The following is an 18,311-nucleotide window of genomic DNA, read 5'->3' on the forward strand; positions in this document are numbered from 1 at the left end:
TTAATTTTCTTTTATCTTCTACCACCAAGTACTCGACATATTTTTAAGCAAGACTTTATATAATACAACATCAAAAACAATAAGATTTATCAAATGTCTTTTCTAGACATTCTTATCTTATATCCAAAGAAAGAGATGCAACTTTATATATTTCATCTTTAAGCAATGAAATCAATATTACTTGTTGATTCAATATTTCTTAAGCAAGTTCACTTGAGTATATTCTTTAATTTTCTCTTCATGATATTAAGAATAAATCTTCTAAGTCTTATGATACTTCTAAATTTTAATTCAAGAATAATCTATACTATTTTAAGGAATAATTATATATTTTAGAAAAAAAAGTATAATTACGTATTCTTCAAAATTATTATAATTTTTTAATAGTCGGACATTTTGGATACAATAAGACTTTGGAACTAATATTGAGAGATTTTTGGTGGCCTTAAATGTGAAAGATAATCAAAGACTTTGTACAATCATGTAATATTTGATCAAGTTCAAAAATTTCTTATTATTAACATCATAGACTACTTTAGCCGTTATCTATTCAAGAACAATTATGGCTTTTTATTTCTATGGATTTCATCTTAGATCTTTTAGTCTTGAATTCTTATGAATCTATATTTGTGATACTAGATCATTTTATCAAAATGATATATTTTGTACCATGTATAAAATCTATCATATGTGAAAAAAAACTAAGTTTTTCCTTGTCAATATCTATTGCTATTATGGATTGCCTAGAGGGTTTAGGAGTTTAGGGAAGATTAAATTTATATCAAGATTTTGAAGAATTATTTTTAAGATTCCAAAAGTAAATATAAAGTTATTTTTGGCTTTTCATCCTCAAACCAATGTACAAATAGAATAAGTAAATCAAGTTTTAAAGTAGTATTTGAGAAGTACAATCAATTGCCAATAAGATGATTGAACAACTCTTTTGTTATTGGCAAAGTTTGCTTATAATAATATAGAATTTTTATATATATAATAAATAATTTTTTTATTAATTATAATTATCATCCAAGACTTAATATTTTTGACTTCATAAAAGTTAATAATTCTACAGTAAATGATTTTGCAAATCTTTATTTAAGCTATATATAATAATAAAGGCGTAAATAAAAAAAGATAAAAATATTAAAAGAGCAATGCATATGCATATTGCAAGAAACAACCTCAATTCCATATTGACTATAAGATATAGTTATTTTGTTGCAATATTAAGATTAACTATCTTTATGATAAGTTGGATTACTATATAGTTGAATCATTTCCTATTTGTAAGTAAATTAATCTAATTCTTTATTGATAATATGTATCCAAGTCTATAAAAATCTATCTTATATTTCATGTCTCTTTTCTTGAACCGTATAAGACAATGAATATCTTAGGAAGAAAATAAGTGTCACTTTTTTTTGTAGAAGTGAATAATTATCAAAATTTTGAGATAGGAGAAGTCTTTGACTCAAGGCAACTCTAAAATAGGTTGAAATATCTTATTCATTAGCTCAAATATGATATTAATGAATGTACATGGGAGCTAGCAAAAAATCTTATAAATGTAGCAAAGAAGATAAATATTTTTCATTAACGACATCCACTAAGATCAAGATGAAGAATAGCAAATCTTTGCTATAAAAGAAAAAAGATTCAAAAAAGATAATATTCTACCTTTTATTCTTATTTATATATATATGTGGTACTAAAAAGATGAAAAATCAACAATTAATAAATTCAACTTAAGAGATATCTTTTGTTGACTTACCAAATGAGACATTGTCATTGTCACATCCTTTAAGATAATGTAATAGAAATGAATATCTTAAAAAATAATATATTCTTTCTTAAATAGATAGTGAGATATAATACATTTAATATCATGACCTTAGAAGAGAATTTTGATATTTGGTGATTTTATTAAAAGTATGATCAACTCCTAATGATATTTCAAAAGTTTTATTTGAAAAGAGTTATAAAAGCCTTGATAATAAAGAAATATATATAATATTGTTATATTATATATATATATATATATTTATATATTATATATATTTGTATTCAAGAAATTTACATGATATAAGATTGGTATAAAAACAAAAACTAACTTCAAAGCTTCAAAGGATGCTTTTGCTTCTTTACACTACTTTAATTTATCTTTATAAGTCAAATGTATAAATAAAGTTGTAACTTAAAAAAAATTCTTGATGAAGATCTGCTAATATTTAACAAGTTTCAAAAAACATTAGATATATCTTCTTATTTTTGGAATCTTAAAATCCATTATAGTTTGAATGTTTTTGAAATTCATCATAGGTTCATAATTTGAAATTATATATCTTAAGAAGTTAACTTGAGTAGTGTAAAATATATATTTTTCTATCTTAGTGTATAGTCTTGTTTTTCTAAGTTTTTATAATATATAAAAAATATGAAGTTCACGCTCTTTTGTATTCTTAGAAAAGATTAAGATGTCATTCAAATATCAAATAACAAAAATATCTAAAAAAAAAAAAATTAAATATCATTTTTAAGGTGTTGAAAGGAGTAGATGTATTTTTAGGTCCCAAAGATATGAAAATATGTTCAAAATGCTAATACCTAATTTAAAATGTAATCTTCTATTCATCTCTTTTTTTGTTGTATACTAGGTGGTATGCTTCTTGAAGATCTATTTTGATATAGATCTTTTGGTTTATTTGAGGGTTATACTTTTTTAACTATAATAAACCAAAAATAATTAGATTAAGACAAGACCTAATGAAATTAAATATCAAAAAGCTATTATGACCATTAATTACTACTTGTTTAGAAAAACATTTATAGATAATTTCTCCAAAAGATAATAGATGCCCATTTATAACTTTTATATGTATTAATTTGGTTTTTTTCACTAAAAGTGTATTATATCTTTTAACAAAAACTTTATTTAAAAAATAAGTTGATGCTCTTAAATCTAACAAGATGAAAGCTTTATAATATTTGGGTCTTAAAAAAATAACTATTATAAAATAAAGAAAGGATTTTGAAAAGGAGATATGGTCTTCACTAGGTATTATATAAGATTCTAGCTACTTAGCTCCTATTATAGCTAGACAAACTTTTTTCCAACATATTATCTTATTTGACATCCATACTTTTCATTTTTTAGTTATATTTTTTCTTTAAACAATGTTGTGTAATAGACTTAGATTTACCACAATATAAAAATAATCTTTTTTAATAATAATAAATCTTTTTTTGATTGATAAAAGATTCAAACTATACCATCTTAATTTTATGCCATCAAATGTCTTGAGTAAGACAACTCTTAATTCTCTAATACTTGAAAGGTATTCCATCACATGAGAAGCAATATGATTTGGTGTAGATATTGAAGCAACTCTAATCATCTTTATATGTTCACTTCTTGTCAATCTTATTGCTTCTTGTAGTATTAAATTAAATTGATGCATTACATGTATTAATTTTTTTAATTTCTCTTGCATTTGTGTCATTGTACTCTTCATTTCAACAAGCTTTGCTATAATAACACAATAGAAAAGAGGGTGTCTACTATTACTTAAGATAAATAAATAAAAGACTTCAAAATAAATAAAATATTAAAAATAATATAAATTTAGAAGTATGTAATTTGCAACTTCTAATATATTTATGTCTTATCAAGAAAAAGAAGTAAATTACTCTTAATCAAGAAAAGACAAAGCTCTAATATTGTAAGTATATTCTTGTCAATCTATCAAAGTCAAGCACTCAATGAATGCAAATAAATAAGTGAAATATTTTTCAAAGAAAGATGAATATATATATATATATATATTAAATTAAAAAAAATGAAATAGCTATTGTTAAAAGAAAAGAAAAATTGAGATCCTTGAAATTAGACTAGAAATAACAAAAGAATTGTTAAGAGTGAAAAAGACCTTATTTTTTTGCCTCTATATATACTATCTAAATAGGAGCTATGTGACAATGTTTTATAAGACTTCTAACACATATATAACTTAAAAAACAAGTTTCTAATATGTATGCCACATTTCCAACTTGTATCATAAGTCACCAATATGTACAATATGTGGCCAATTTATTGAATAAATTTTCAACCTAGCAATCATCTATTGATATGTAAAATTAAGGTGAAATCACATCTATGAAGCTTCTCTCCAAGATACTATCAAATTAATCTACTTTTACTTATTTCTACCTATTCATATTATTTATATAATTATTAGAATAAATATGGATATTTGTGACTCACATAGAGACAAGAGTGAAGTCTTCACTTTTGTGAATGTTTTTCTTATTCTTAGTCTTGTGTTAAAATTTTCTAGTCTTCTTATTTTTAACAATAGTTATTCTAGTTCTAATATTATACTATCTTTGAGTAATTATCTATTCTTTTCTAATAACTTAGCAATATATTAACTCTTTGGTTTTTTATAATTCATCTCTTTAACACATAGTTGATGCATTTCAATATAATTGATAAGATAAAATATGAACTATTTAGATATAAAGTGAATTTGTTTGTAATGGAAGTTGATAAGTGAGAGATTTGTTTGACCTTTTCTAACTTATATAGTCTAAATTTATACAAATGATTATGTAATATCCAAGCAAGAATGATAAGTTTCTTTACAAAAAAATATTATTTTTTAACCTAAAACACCAAGAGAAGGTATTTTATAGATGTATGTTGCTAGGAGACCTCAATTCTATATAAGGATTAGACAAAGCCCAAAACCCAATGCCATGTCTGCTCATCCACTTTATTGACACATGACAAGTTTGTGAGCAAGTTTTGACTTTAAGAAATGACAAGTTTGTGAGCAAGTTTTGACTTTAAGAAATGACTTCATTGAAGTTTATAACTTTTGAAGTTGTGCACGAGTGCAAGCCATTAACTACTAAAGTGAATAGGAGAGTTGAGATCAGAAAGGTCAAAGTTTGAACTATTTTTAACACGTCTTCTTTCATTTCATTTTTTGAATAAATTAAGAAATTGTAACAGAGCCATCTAAAACAAATTGGACTATGTGCCTATGTGTCTCCCTGGATGACTGGCCATCTGGATGTTCAGCCATAGGACACCTCTAGCATGAGGATAACATGTGTGGTGCAAAAGAGAGATTCGCACCCAGTGAGTACGTTACAAACCACTTGAAATCAGAGAGCAGATCAAGTAGATTTAGTTGTAGATGATGACAGCTCTCAGTAAGCATGCACTTAACAAGCACTTGCCATGTCCAAGCAGAGCTGTATGATTTACTTTTGAGAATTTTAAGTCAAATCTGAAATTGGAATGTACTTGCACTAACCATATAGATCTTGATGCATAAACAGAGATACAAATTACTATACGATTTCAAAGGTCACGAATTGCAGAATTAACTAATAGTTACTCACACAGCAATAGAATTTCCATTTAGTGAAAACAACAGTTTCCAGAAGGTGAAATATCAGAAATCACCGCTACAATTTCTTTCGATTCGGGATTGATATCTTTGCACTACCTCGAGAAGGGTTCCGTTCAGTGATTTGGGGGCATTCAGGTGGCTTTCAGGTGGTACTGCGATTGGATTACAATGTTATCAAGTCCAGGAGGGAGATTGTAGCACCATTACTATATAATATAATTTGTCGGTTTTGAAGGAGGGGTTATCTGGGAAAGGTTAATAGAGGTGTCATACATGGAAACCAAGAACCCGACAATGGTCCCATCGGAGCGACGGAGTCTTAAGGGTTGACCACCTGCACCTTCTTCTTCACAGATTTTGCCCCATCTCAGACTTGCGCTTTGCCCCCTATCCTCGCACAACACATCACAACACAAGGTAATCGCAGTCTTGTTCCAGGTGTACAAAGGACTAAAATGATCAACACAACCCAAGATACGGTCATGTGCAAGAAGATGGTCACATGCATTAAACAATCTAAATCATTATATCGTTGAGTTGGACAATTCTGTTCAATGAAAATATATGCTTTCAAAGAGTGCATCATCTGTAAACGTGTGTAACCACGCATCCAAGAAAAATATCTTGATTCTAAAGAACAAAGCACAAACAGAGTTATTTGAGAGGTTGAGGGAAGTTATCGTGGCATGTTCATTGCATCCATGATCGCATCGTAGCAGATCCCATGCAAAGCCAGCTGCTCGAGGCTCGCCACAGCCACTTCCAGTCTGAATGGAAACGTAACCAACTAACGACAAGCAATACGCTCGATCATCTTCTGTTAATGAAACAAAGGTGACTTAACTAATGAATGTGAAGGACGACAGGAAACCAGGAACGCAGAGCACTGACAAGAGGACAGGACAATTGCTGCAATTCCAAGGAAGAATCCGAAACCTCCGCTTCACCGACCTTGCGGAAAACCCAAGAGGACGTACACGGAACTCCTCCGCAGCTTCAATTCAAATCACTCTGGGCGGGATCACGACAAGTTTTGGCGGGCTCTCACCCCAACGAATGTAGGTCAAACATCGATGAAATTATCCACGATGAATGTAGGCTTTGTTTTATTTTATACATATGGTAGAAATATGAATATACAAGAGAGAAATTAGATATATATATATATATATATATATATATATACATGGTAATATAACCACCACATCAATATAAATCTACAAGAATTTAAAAAGTTTTTTTTAATACTTTAATACAAGACTTTTATTTCATTTCGTTCTAAATTAGATTTTGACATTTATATACTTTCTAAAGCTTCGAATGAGGAACTTCAATTCCATTCAAGCATAAGATTTCATGTTTAGTTCTAAATACACTCACAAGTTCAACTTATTTCTTATTGGCAACCTTTGACCAACATTTTTATAAAACCAAAAAATATAAATAAATAAATACTACCACCAATAACAATAACAATAAGTGTATGTGTCACGGACACAAAATACAGACTTGAAATCTAACAAGAAGTTCAAGAAGAAGTGGCAGAACTAGATTAAACAGATGAGTACAAGAACAACACTAGAAAGGTGAGCTAGAACTCCAAGAGATGTGTTGTCGAGACTGAAGAACCCTTCAGCCTCGACTCCTATATATACTACTGAATAGGAAGCTTCTCGAGCTACTTCCGCTAACTAGGACGCTTCTCCAACAACTTCTACTAATTAGGAAACTTCTCGAGCAACTTCTTAGAATCTATCAGAATATTCTAGAATCTTCTAAGAGAATCTTTAGAGAATATTCTAGAAGAATATTCGAAGAATCTTCCAATGTATGTCCATGACATCACCTCCTCTTCTAGCTTCGAGGTCTCCGAGAAGCAATGTTGTTATCAGTCAATACCAACGCAAGAAAATGAAAATCTGTCGCATCACATCCGCTATGAATTCCAATTGTTGTTCGCGAGGCAAATGATTCATCGGCCCTTGGAGCCAACGGTAGTGACCAACACCTTCAACCTCTGACCAAGCGTGGACTTCTGTGTCTTCATTGTGAAACTGTCCTCCAAACACACCTTCTGGCTGACCGTCGTAGGCAGGCTCGACCTCAAATACAATTACTAGCGATCTGTTGCTCGGTATCCTCCGACGTCGTCGTGGTGCAGGCGGTTCTTCATCTCGCGGTCGTCTTCGTGAGCTAGTCGCTTGAGATGACATAACAAGTGTAGTATCTTGACTATCCATGTCTAAAGGCTAAAATGATGAGAGCAAACTATAGTTGCTAACAAAGTTCTACACTATCGAACTATGGGTTTTGGAGGTGCCCTCCTCCCTTTTTATGCTACTTGATGAGCAAGCTTCAGCAAGAAGCTATCGTTGAATCGGCTTAGGTTTATGAGGATATCGTTGATGAAATTCTTGTACCTTTTTTGGCGCATTGGCAAGATTTTCGGCACGCTCCCACGTTCGTTCATTGATGTCGTATCCACTCCAATGCACTAAATACTCCAATTTTCTTCTATTACGCTGTGAATCTAGTATCTTTTCCACCTCGTATTCCTCATGGTTTTCAATTTCGATACTTGGTGGCGGACTTTGTACTCTTTGGGGAAAAGCTGACTCTCGATAAGGTTCCAACAAAGACACGTGAAAGACTGGATGTACCTCCATAGTAGCTGGTAACTCCAGACGATATGCCACAGGATTGATCTGCTTCCCGATAACAAATGGCCCTAATCTCCGATAGTCCAATTTGTCACATGGTCGCTTGGTCTTGATATTCCTTCGAAGAAGCCATACTTTACTTCCAACTTTAAAAGTAGGCGCCTCATTTCGATATTTATCTGCAGATGCCTTGTAACTCTCTTGGGCAGATTGCAATTGAAGCTTCAACGTCGCTTGAAGCTCCGATAGTTGCTTCACAAATCCTTCAGCTGCTAGGTTGTTATTTGCTGAAGAACTCAATAAATCGAGCTTGGGGTGATATCCGTAGTTAGAGAAGAATGGTGTTTATTGAGTTGACGCATGAAGAGTGTTGTTGTATGCGAACTCAGCAAGCGGTAGATATGCAGTCCAATCATCTTGTTGATAGTTGATGGTGCATCGTAAATATTGCTCCAAAACTTGATTCACCCGCTCCGTTTGACCGTCACTTTGAGGATGAAAAGCCGAAGAGAGTTTAATATCCACCTTCAATATCTCAAAGAGGGACCTCCAAAACTTGGATACAAACTGAGTACCTCGATCCGACACGATATCATCTGGTAGGCCATGATAACGATATATGTTATCAAGAAAGAGTCTTGCGGTGTCTTCACTTGACGATGTTTTCTTGCAAGGCACGAAATGCGCCATCTTTGTAAATCGATCCACCACAACAAAGATGCTGTCAAATGAATTCGATGGCGGTAGGTCCGTAATGAAGTCCATAGAAACTGAAGACCATGGTCGGTGCGGAATAGGCAATGGCTGGAGAAGTCCATATGGACGATGTCGAGGGATCTTGGATCTTGAACAAACATCACAAGAAAGGACAAATTCCTTCACATCCTTCCACATTTGGGGCCACCAAAAATCTCGTGAAATGAGCTCCAAAGTCTTGTTGAATCCAAAATGTCCCGCAGCTGGAAAGTCGTGGCGAGATTGAAGTACTCGGAGTCGAGTTGGTCCTTTTGGGATATACAACCGCTCCTCAAAATACAGAAGATCTCCCTCCACCTTAAACTTGTCATTATCGACACGTTGTTTGATGTCTAGAGCTATAGAATCCTCAATGGTCGCAGTACGTACCTCGTTGAGGAAGCCGTCGTTGATAGTTGCAACAGTAGCAAAAATCCTGAATTTTTCTGGTTTCAACAATGTTGTACATTGATGATCAAATGCTGCTTCTCCAGCCTTTGGCGCAAGATACGATCTCCTCAATAATGCGTCAGATAATCCTTGCTGTTTTCCAGGGCGGTAGGTGATAATAAAGTCAAATCGTGATAGAGACATATTCCATCGAGCTTGACGACGATTCAAAATTCGAGCTGTCATGAAGTACTCCAAATTCTTGTGGTCCGTATAAACAGTCACTGGATGTGCAGCTCCTTCGAGGAAGTGACGCCACTCTTGGAAGGCATCCACTATAGCAAGCAGCTCTTTGTCGTGGATCTCTTAGTTGATCTCAGCAGCAGAGAACTTTCGTGAATAGAACGCAACTGGGTGAAGCTTCTTGTCTATGCCCATCTGTGAAAGTACAGCTCCCAAAGCAAAATCTGAAGCATCGGTCTCTAAATAGAAAGCCTTTGCAAAGTCAGGGTGTACCAAGATTGGAGCCGTAGTGAATGCCGTCTTGAGATCTTGAAATGCTTTTGCTGCTTGTGATCCCCATTCGAGCTTGTCTTTGCTTGTTAGACGCGTGAGTGGTGCAGCAACTTGAGAATAATTCTTGATAAAGATCCGATAGAAGTTAGCAAATCCAAGAAAACACTGAACATCTCTAATCGTCTTCGGAACTTCTCAAGATATAATTGCTTCTACCTTTTTTGGATCCATCTTCAAGCCCTCTATAGTCGCAATGAAGCCCAAAAATTCCATCTCATTTTGGTGAAATTGACACTTCTCCAACTTGGCGTAGAGTCCTCGTTCGCGTAGTTTTTCAAGAACCAAACAAACGTGCTTCTCATGTTCTTCTTCATTCTTGGAAAATATCAAAACATCATCTAGATAGATGACAACAAAGTCATCGAGGTACTCCCGAAAGATGTCGTTCATCATATGCTGAAAGACAGCTGGAGCATTGGTAAGACCAAAAGGCATGACATTGTACTCAAAATGGCCATACCTTGTACGAAAGGCTGTCTTCCATTCATCTCCTTCTTTGATTCGCACAAGGTTGTAGGCTCCTCTTAAATCAATCTTTGTAAAAATTCTTGCGCATCCAAGTTGATCTAAGAGGCCGGAGATCAAAGGTAAGGGATAGCGATTTTTCTTGGTCACCTTGTTGAGTCCTCGGTAGTCCACGCACATCCGCAGTGAGCCATCCTTTTTCTTCACGAATAGGATTGGTGCTCCAGCTGGCGACTTTGAATGTCGAATAAAATTCTTGGCTAGATTCTCATCGATGTACTTCCGCAATTCTGCCAACTCCGTCTGCGATAGGTTGTATATTGGACCAAAAGGTGGTTGCGCTCCTTCCTCTAAGTCTATGGCGCAATCATATGGTCGATGTTCCGGCAGTATATCGGCGTTCTTCTTCTGAAACACGTCTTCAAAATCCCTATATTGCTCTGGTATATTCGATGTTGAGATATTCTCGCCGCTAGTTGGAGCTGCATAAATGACAAATGGTGCGCCTTCCTTGGACGATCTTAGGAACGCTCTCGCTCCAATAAACATGGATTTCTTCATGTAGGTTCTACCAACAGGTTTATTATTATTTTTTTCAGGAAATGTTATCCTTCGTAGCCTCCAATCAATGGAAGGATTATGATCTTCTAACCAAGAAAGACCAAGGATAACAGGGCTTGATGGGGTTCTAATAATATTAAAAATAACGTGACTACTATGGTCCTTAAACACCACTTCTATAGGTTTTGATTCGTGGGTAACGTTGCCTGACAATAAGGGTCGTCCATCTATCACCTCTACGTGAACAGGTTTGGACTTCTGTACTAAACGGATCTTGTGGCGTTTAGCAAACTCTTCATCTAAAAAACAAGTAGATGCCTCCGAATCCAATAAAGCTAAAGTTTTTTGTTTTTGAGGGCCTAAAAACAAAGGAATTGTAAAACAATGGGCAGGTTGGACAGAGAAGGAGGAACCTGATTGTTGTCGTGATATTAGATTGTCCAGCCGCACGGTTCCTACTGTGGCTGGGCGTCGTCGTTTTCCGGAATCATCGCACTTCTAGTCTTGATAGGGTGCCAATTTTGCTTCTTTGGGCAATTTCCAACCTTGTGACCTTCTTCTCCATAGTACAAACATAACCCTTCCTCCATACGTCGTTTCTTCTCTGTTGGAGTAAGAGATTGGACACGCGCCGTGTCGATTTGCATGTCTGTTGCCTCCGAATGTGAGTTTAAGCTATTTGTAGACATAGTCACGTCGTAATGAGTCATTTGGTGTCTTGGACGTTGGTCTTGGCGACGCTGGAATAGGCGGTTGTTACACTTTACAGCTTGGCTAATAGCTTCGTTGAGCGTTTGAGGATCAGGAAGAGATAACAGCAAGTCCTTCACATCATCCTTCAAGCCCCAATAAAACTGATTCACCAACGCCTCTTTACCCCAATTAATGTCACTTGCCAATTGTCTGAAATCCGAGGCATAGACTGATGTAGAGCGTGTTCCTTGTCGTAGCGATCGGATCTTTGTTGTAGTCCATCGAACTTTATCATGCTCGCCAAATGCTTCTGCAAACGCCTCCAAGAACGTTTCAAAGTTGCTCAGGATTGGCGATCGCTTCTCAAACAAGGGAGTAAACCAAGACAGAGCTTGTGCTGTAAGCAAGGTTCCAACAAGCCCAACACGCGCTTCCTCCGTCGGATAACGTTCGGGCTGTAAAATTGTTATCAACCTGATTTGGTTGACAAAACCTCGAAACTTGGAACGAGTTCCATCAAACTTATCCGGAAGACTAACTCGAGGCTCCTTTCGTTGTAGGACTACTCGATCTTGTTGAAATGGAGGTAGGACTGCTTCTTCTGGCGCAGAAGTTTGAGGCTAATATGCTTTAGATGGCGCTATCCCAGATGCTCCATTGTTATGGAGTCCTACCATGACTCCTTCGATCTCTGTTGTCCTATGTGACAACGAGGCAAGAGCATTTATGATGGCGTCTAGTTTGGATTCCAAACTTTCAGCCATTTTAACGTCTTAACCTTCGGCTAACCTTCAGAAAAAAGAAAAAAGAGTTTTGACAAGAGGACAATATTGGTTCAGAGGAGAGTACTCCGCAACCTCTAAAACGCCTCAAGACTCCAAGATGAGGGGTAATCCACTCTCTCCAAGAAGAATAAGGCTCCAATATTGAGAAAGAAGAGATATCAGTTTAGAGGAGGGTAATCCGCAACCTCTAAAACACTAGCACACCTTCAAGAAGAGGGGTAATCCACTCTCTAACAAGAAGGAACTAGCTCTGATACCAGTGAAAATGCAGTCTCGACAAACTGTCACGGACACAAAATACAGACTTGAAATCTAACAAGAAGTTCAAGAAGAAGTGGCAGAACTAGATTAAACAGATGAGTACAAGAACAACACCAGAAAGGTGAGCTAGAACTCCAAGAGATGTGTTGTCGAGACTGAAGAACCCTTCAGCCTCGACTCCTATATATACTACTGAATAGGAAGCTTCTCGAGCTACTTCCGCTAACTAGGACGCTTTTCCAACAACTTCTACTAATTAGGAAACTTCTCGAGCAACTTCCTAGAATCTATCAGAATATTCTAGAACCTTCTAAAAGAATCTTTAGAGAATATTCTAAGAATCTTCTAGAACCTTCTAAAGGAATCTTTAGAGAATATTCTAGACGAATATTCGAAGAATCTTCCAATGTATGTCCATGACAGTATGTTATATTGAAACCATTTAGCTTAAAAATAAATAAAATTTACAAAATATTTGTATAGAATATTTAAATTATAAAATTATGTAAGGCAACTTGGATATAAACATAAAGAGATTAAGAAGTCTTCTCATATATTGTAAAAAAAAGAAACACAAGGAAATATAAATGTAATTAATCTTGAAGTTCTTTTAATTTAGTTATTTAAATTGTAGTAAATAAAAATTATATTTTTTAATTACATTGAAGAATCATAAATAATTCCATTGTTATATATATACTCTTTTTTTTCTTTTTTCTTTTTTCTTAGTCAATATTTATTTAGGATTGGTCAATTTTTGACTCAACAACTACAAATTAAACTTTTTAAACTTTTTTTTGGCTAATGGCATAGATTTTTACTAGTATATATATATATATATATATAGATAGATAGATATATATAGACATGGTAATATAGCCACTACATCAATATAAATCTATAGGTATTTTAAAAATACTTTTTAATACTTTATAAGAATTTTATTTTATTTTATTTAAAATTAGATTTCAACATTTATATAATTTATAAAGCTAATATTCAAAAAAAAAAATTATATGAAAACAAGTGATTTAGATTGTACAAAATTTTTCTAATCAATCATAGAAGCTAAAATTCAAAAATAATAAATAATGCAATAAGTGATTTAAATTAAGCAAAACATGTTTGATCAACCATGCAATCAAACAATAGAGGTATAACAAAAGAGCAATAGCATTTAGATGTAAGTGATATAGATAAATGATTTTAAAACTTTATGTTTATATATATATATATATATATATATATACATATCCTCTCATGTTCATTTCCTAATACCAGTGAGGAATTTTGAGGCTGTTTTATGAAGTTCATTAAATAACTTTGAAATCTTCTTAAAATTTTCTATATGGCTTAGAAATTCTTGATAGAAGCATAAAATAGAATGTTGTAACCTTTAAAGTCAAAGTGTTTATAAGAGAAAATTTTAAAATATCTTCTAAATTGTCACTCTCTCTTCAAAGTCTTCTTTTCTTATACATTGGTGTATTATTTTTGGTATGGTTAATTAAATTTCAATCATAGTTATTTTTTCATAATATTTTATTTAAAGTGTGGTAGAATATTTTGACAGAAATAAATAAATTACATACTATTTTATGAATTTTATTTTTAACAAATTTAAAATCTCATCTAATAACAAATCAACACAGAAAATAACAATTAGTGACAATGTAAAAAAAAAAAAAAAAAAAAAAAAAATGTGTTTCGACCTTATACTTAACATATTTGTTGCTTTCAGATAATACCATACTTTTAAATCTAAGAATTTACTTCAAACCCAACATCATTTGGAGACTAGATAGATAATTATTATATTTATATATCAAATAATAAATTCTACATCTTTTTTAGTTTATAATATCTATTCTTATTAATAATATATGTACTTATATATATATATATATATATATATATATATATTTAATGAAATATAAAATAAATTACAGACATGTCAAAGGTGTAACTTTATAAATCCAAAAATTGTGATTTTTTGTTTTAAAGAATTTTAAAAAAATCAAAATTTAAGAATGGATGTTTAAGCCAAAAACTATATATAATAAATGCAATATATTAAGCTTTGACCATATATGCTTTTTAAGTATAAAAAAGTAAAATCTATTTTGGGATGAAACAAACATTATAAACTTTCGTGTATTCTTTATTCTGTTGTAAATTTTGAACAGCTATCAAATGTTGATTCAATTCAGCTAGTATGATCAATAAACCATGGCTTGATGCAATATTTTGATACTCATATTCTAATACACCTCAAATCTAATCTCACTCTAGAGTTTGAATAGACTACCAATATGCAAAAATGTAACAAAATACGACCCATTGCTACAGACTTATATAATGCTCTTTTATCAAACTTGAATGTGTACTGGAAAGAACAATATAACGATTGCAGTTTCAATAATAAAAGTATGCGTGTACATATACACATACACGCGCACACACACACACACACACATGTACTCTGGTTTCGTTTAGGTTCATTTAATCCTTTCTACAAGAGTTGCTGGTAGTGGAGCTCCATCGAAACAGCCTTCTACAATGGGTGATGCAGGGCTTTGAGGTGTGCGTCAGTCAGATTCTTCGACCAATTTACGAGCCATAGCACTACAATAAGAGTATTAATAGCCATGTGTGTAGCATGCACGAAAGGATACTCTTCAGATGCAAGAGTTATCTACTACCCACAGTGTTTTTGACATTTTGTGTTTTGTGTTTTGGTTTGTGTACTGTTTTGTTTTTCGACTAGCAACACTAACAAGAGAAAAAGCTGCAAACCTGGAAGATTGCAGTGGCTTGAAACCTCGTGAAGTGAAGCAGATTATGGGCCTTTCTTAATCCGGATTGGTGCTTGCGCAGGTCCTCAAGCTTGTGCAGGGCTCCATCACAGACAGGGGCTGCTAGATTTGCTGCTGAGACTGATTGCTGCACCAGGATGATTCACGGCGCATTGGTCGCATTCTCTCGTTTTCATGTTGGCTGCCGCTTCTCATTAAGCACATGCCTTGAAAATGCCTTGAAAGCCAATGGTTTCGCCTGTCATCTTGTGGAATTCTCGTCTGTAAGGTTGAGTTAACGGCATGAGACTTCCGAACTGTCGGAGTCTGCAACAGGGGGACGAATGTCGTTGAGCCTTTTTTGAGCCAAAGTGCACCAGTTGATGGAGTTTTCCAACTTCCGTTTATGATGAGGAAGTGCTCTGGGGTGATTCTTACATCTACCCAATTGTCGCTTGTGTTGGGAGCATCGTATGACAAGCCCTCAGAGACGCTGAGCATGAGCAAATTCCAGATGTCTTCATGCTGCATTATGGCTGTGCTCAGCATGGCTTCAATCCTGTCTGCACACTCCGCTCGGTCGAAACTTTCGTCCATCTCGGAGTCGCACTGTTTTTCCACGCACGATGACGTGGAACCGTCCACCACCTAAACCTCGCTATTCGAGCTGGTGGCTTCATTGAGTTCGATGGAGGTGGACTTGCTTTCACAGACTTCCATGGGACCAAATCCTCTGGATGCTGAACCAGACAATTTACGAGATCAATTCCATGTCAAAAGAATGTAAGGAGAGAGGAAAGAGCGCCATAGGTCAGGACACTACTCGTGTTCTGGATTTCAACAGAGGATCCGGAGGAATGAGCATCAAGGCAACGTCATCAACGCCACTTGGAGCCAAAAAAGCCACACGCTCACCGGATCGATGATATAGATTTTCACATGGTCGCTGCAGGAAAAAGAGCATGCACTGCTCAGCTCGCTGGTACTTGGTAACGTGTCGGTAATTGACACTGGATCGAGGATGTGTCGTTGGAACGGGTGGATGGAAAGAGAAGACAGCTATCATAATCTAGAGAAGCTTTTCACACATTGACAGGAAATCAATGCATTCATGGTACCCCACATTTTCGAAGAGCAAGCCACACCTGTAAAACTAGAAGATGAATGCCGCAATCTGCAGAACCGAAAGACACAGACTAGAACAGGCAAGTGCAAAGTGGCTCTTCTGACGCACCATTTCTCAAAACGTGCAAGCAGCCTGAGGCAAATGAGTGACCTAGTGGTGCCTGTGAATGAACAAGTACACAATTGCCAACGCCGTCTGTTCCGGCACAAGGTTGTAAAGTATCAGACACTGATTTTCGACCAAAAATAGGCACATCGAACAGCGCTCTGATTGTGCTTGAATCTGCTGACACTCATCCAGGAATCCCGCCTTCAATTAGTAGCTTGTCATCGATCGATGTCCCGGTCACCGAATCGACGAAGACAGAGCGAGCCAACATCATACCTCAATCTTATAAAAACTTAAACTGTGTGAATGCCTCGCGACACTATAGAGTTTTAATAAATTGTTGGGTGCAGTTGAATGCAAGCCACTGTTTAATATCTTATTCAATACAATCGGTTTCAAAATGATTTGAATCTCAAAATAACATGCTGGCCATCACTCTTGCTTACCGATTTTGAGTTGAAAAGCACTGCGACATGAAAAGTACTGTAGCTGAGTAACAGCAATTTGGACACAGGCAAAGTCAACTCATGAATGCTGTGTCACTTTAAACAGGCTTGAAGGCACCAAAACTCTGTCTTTCTTTCTTTTTGTGAGTTTGGAATATTTCTTCATGCAATGAAATCTACAACAATATATTACAGAATTCGAAATTGTGCTTGCGGGACCCATATAAATATAGTAATGCAATGAAGAAACTCAAACATTGTTGTTCTGAGGTTATTATTGCCTCTCTATAATTGTGAGCCTCTCTTACAAATAGTAGTAATTAGAATGATAAAAATGGAAGTGTTCTTATTTTGACAATCAATCATAAAATCATGGAACTTTAAATATTTTCAGACAGTACAAAAAAATTCTACATTTCTCAATTTAAATACATTCATCAATAATTGCATTCTATTATTTGATTGTAATAGTACACCAGTAAATCCATCTTCATGATAGCTTTGTATGAAATAAAAATAAATGAATAATAAATAAATAAATAAATAGAAGTTTTCTTTCCAGGACAGAAACATTAAATACAAACATACATGTAATGATTCTAACATTTTTGTACGACATAATTGCTGTGTGTCATATTGATGTGACAATAATTAATTACTTGTACAGTTTTGGCACTCTGTACAAGTTACCAAAATCTGTGATTGTGTCTTTGGACTAATCATTTGTATTTGATTAGTTATCATATGTATATGTGTATGTATATATATATATATATATATATAATGTTTATAATTCTGAATAATGTATTGTGGTACAATTAAAATAATATGGCAGTTTGAAACATGTATATTTTAAACGTACATTTACAAATATTTTACAGGTCATATACAAAGGAATGTTTTTGTAAGAATTATGTTTATTATAAAAATGCCTAGTTACATGAGGAATTCGGAAGCTCAGCTTAAAGAAGATTGTTATCTCAAACCCTTTTTTTTAAATAATTAATTAATCATTTAACTTTTTTTTCATGCCCTCTTTGTTAGTTGGGACAAATAAGAATGTAACAAAGGCTAATACGTGATTTTACTCATACCCCTCTTCTTCTTAATTTCTTTCTCTTTGGTTGTTAAATTTATACTTTTGGTTTCTCACTATCTAATTGATTTGATATAATCATCAATGTGTTTTTGTTGTTGTTTGTTGACTATATATAAATTATAAATTTTCTCATAATTTATTTTAATATGTAAACTGTACCATGTGTTATATTTTTATTAACATATCACCAA

General features: G+C 34.0%; 1 protein-coding gene across 3 annotated transcripts; it reads right to left on the reverse strand.

Annotated features, from left to right (window-relative positions):
• Positions 1–14,667: 14,667 nt before the first annotated feature.
• LOC141046150 (uncharacterized) lies at positions 14,668–17,024 on the reverse strand. 3 transcript variants are annotated; one of them, XM_073538564.2, is made up of 2 exons: positions 16,576–17,024; positions 14,668–16,287 (listed from the first exon to the last, which is right to left on the reverse strand). In XM_073538564.2, the coding sequence occupies exon 2, from the start codon at positions 15,936–15,938 to the stop codon at positions 15,465–15,467; it is 474 nt and encodes a 157-aa protein (XP_073394665.1). In that variant the 5' UTR covers positions 15,939–16,287; positions 16,576–17,024; the 3' UTR covers positions 14,668–15,464. The 3 variants fall into 3 exon arrangements, with proteins under 3 accessions (XP_073394665.1, XP_073394664.1, XP_073394663.1); XM_073538563.2 differs by having other exon boundaries at positions 16,487–17,024; XM_073538562.2 differs by having other exon boundaries at positions 14,668–16,081; positions 16,257–17,024.
• Positions 17,025–18,311: the final 1,287 nt, after the last annotated feature.

The sequence above is a fragment of the Physcomitrium patens genome, chromosome 14 (assembly GCF_059467195.1).
Source record: "Physcomitrium patens ecotype Gransden chromosome 14, ASM5946719v1, whole genome shotgun sequence".
Lineage (NCBI taxonomy): Eukaryota > Viridiplantae > Streptophyta > Bryopsida > Funariales > Funariaceae > Physcomitrium > Physcomitrium patens.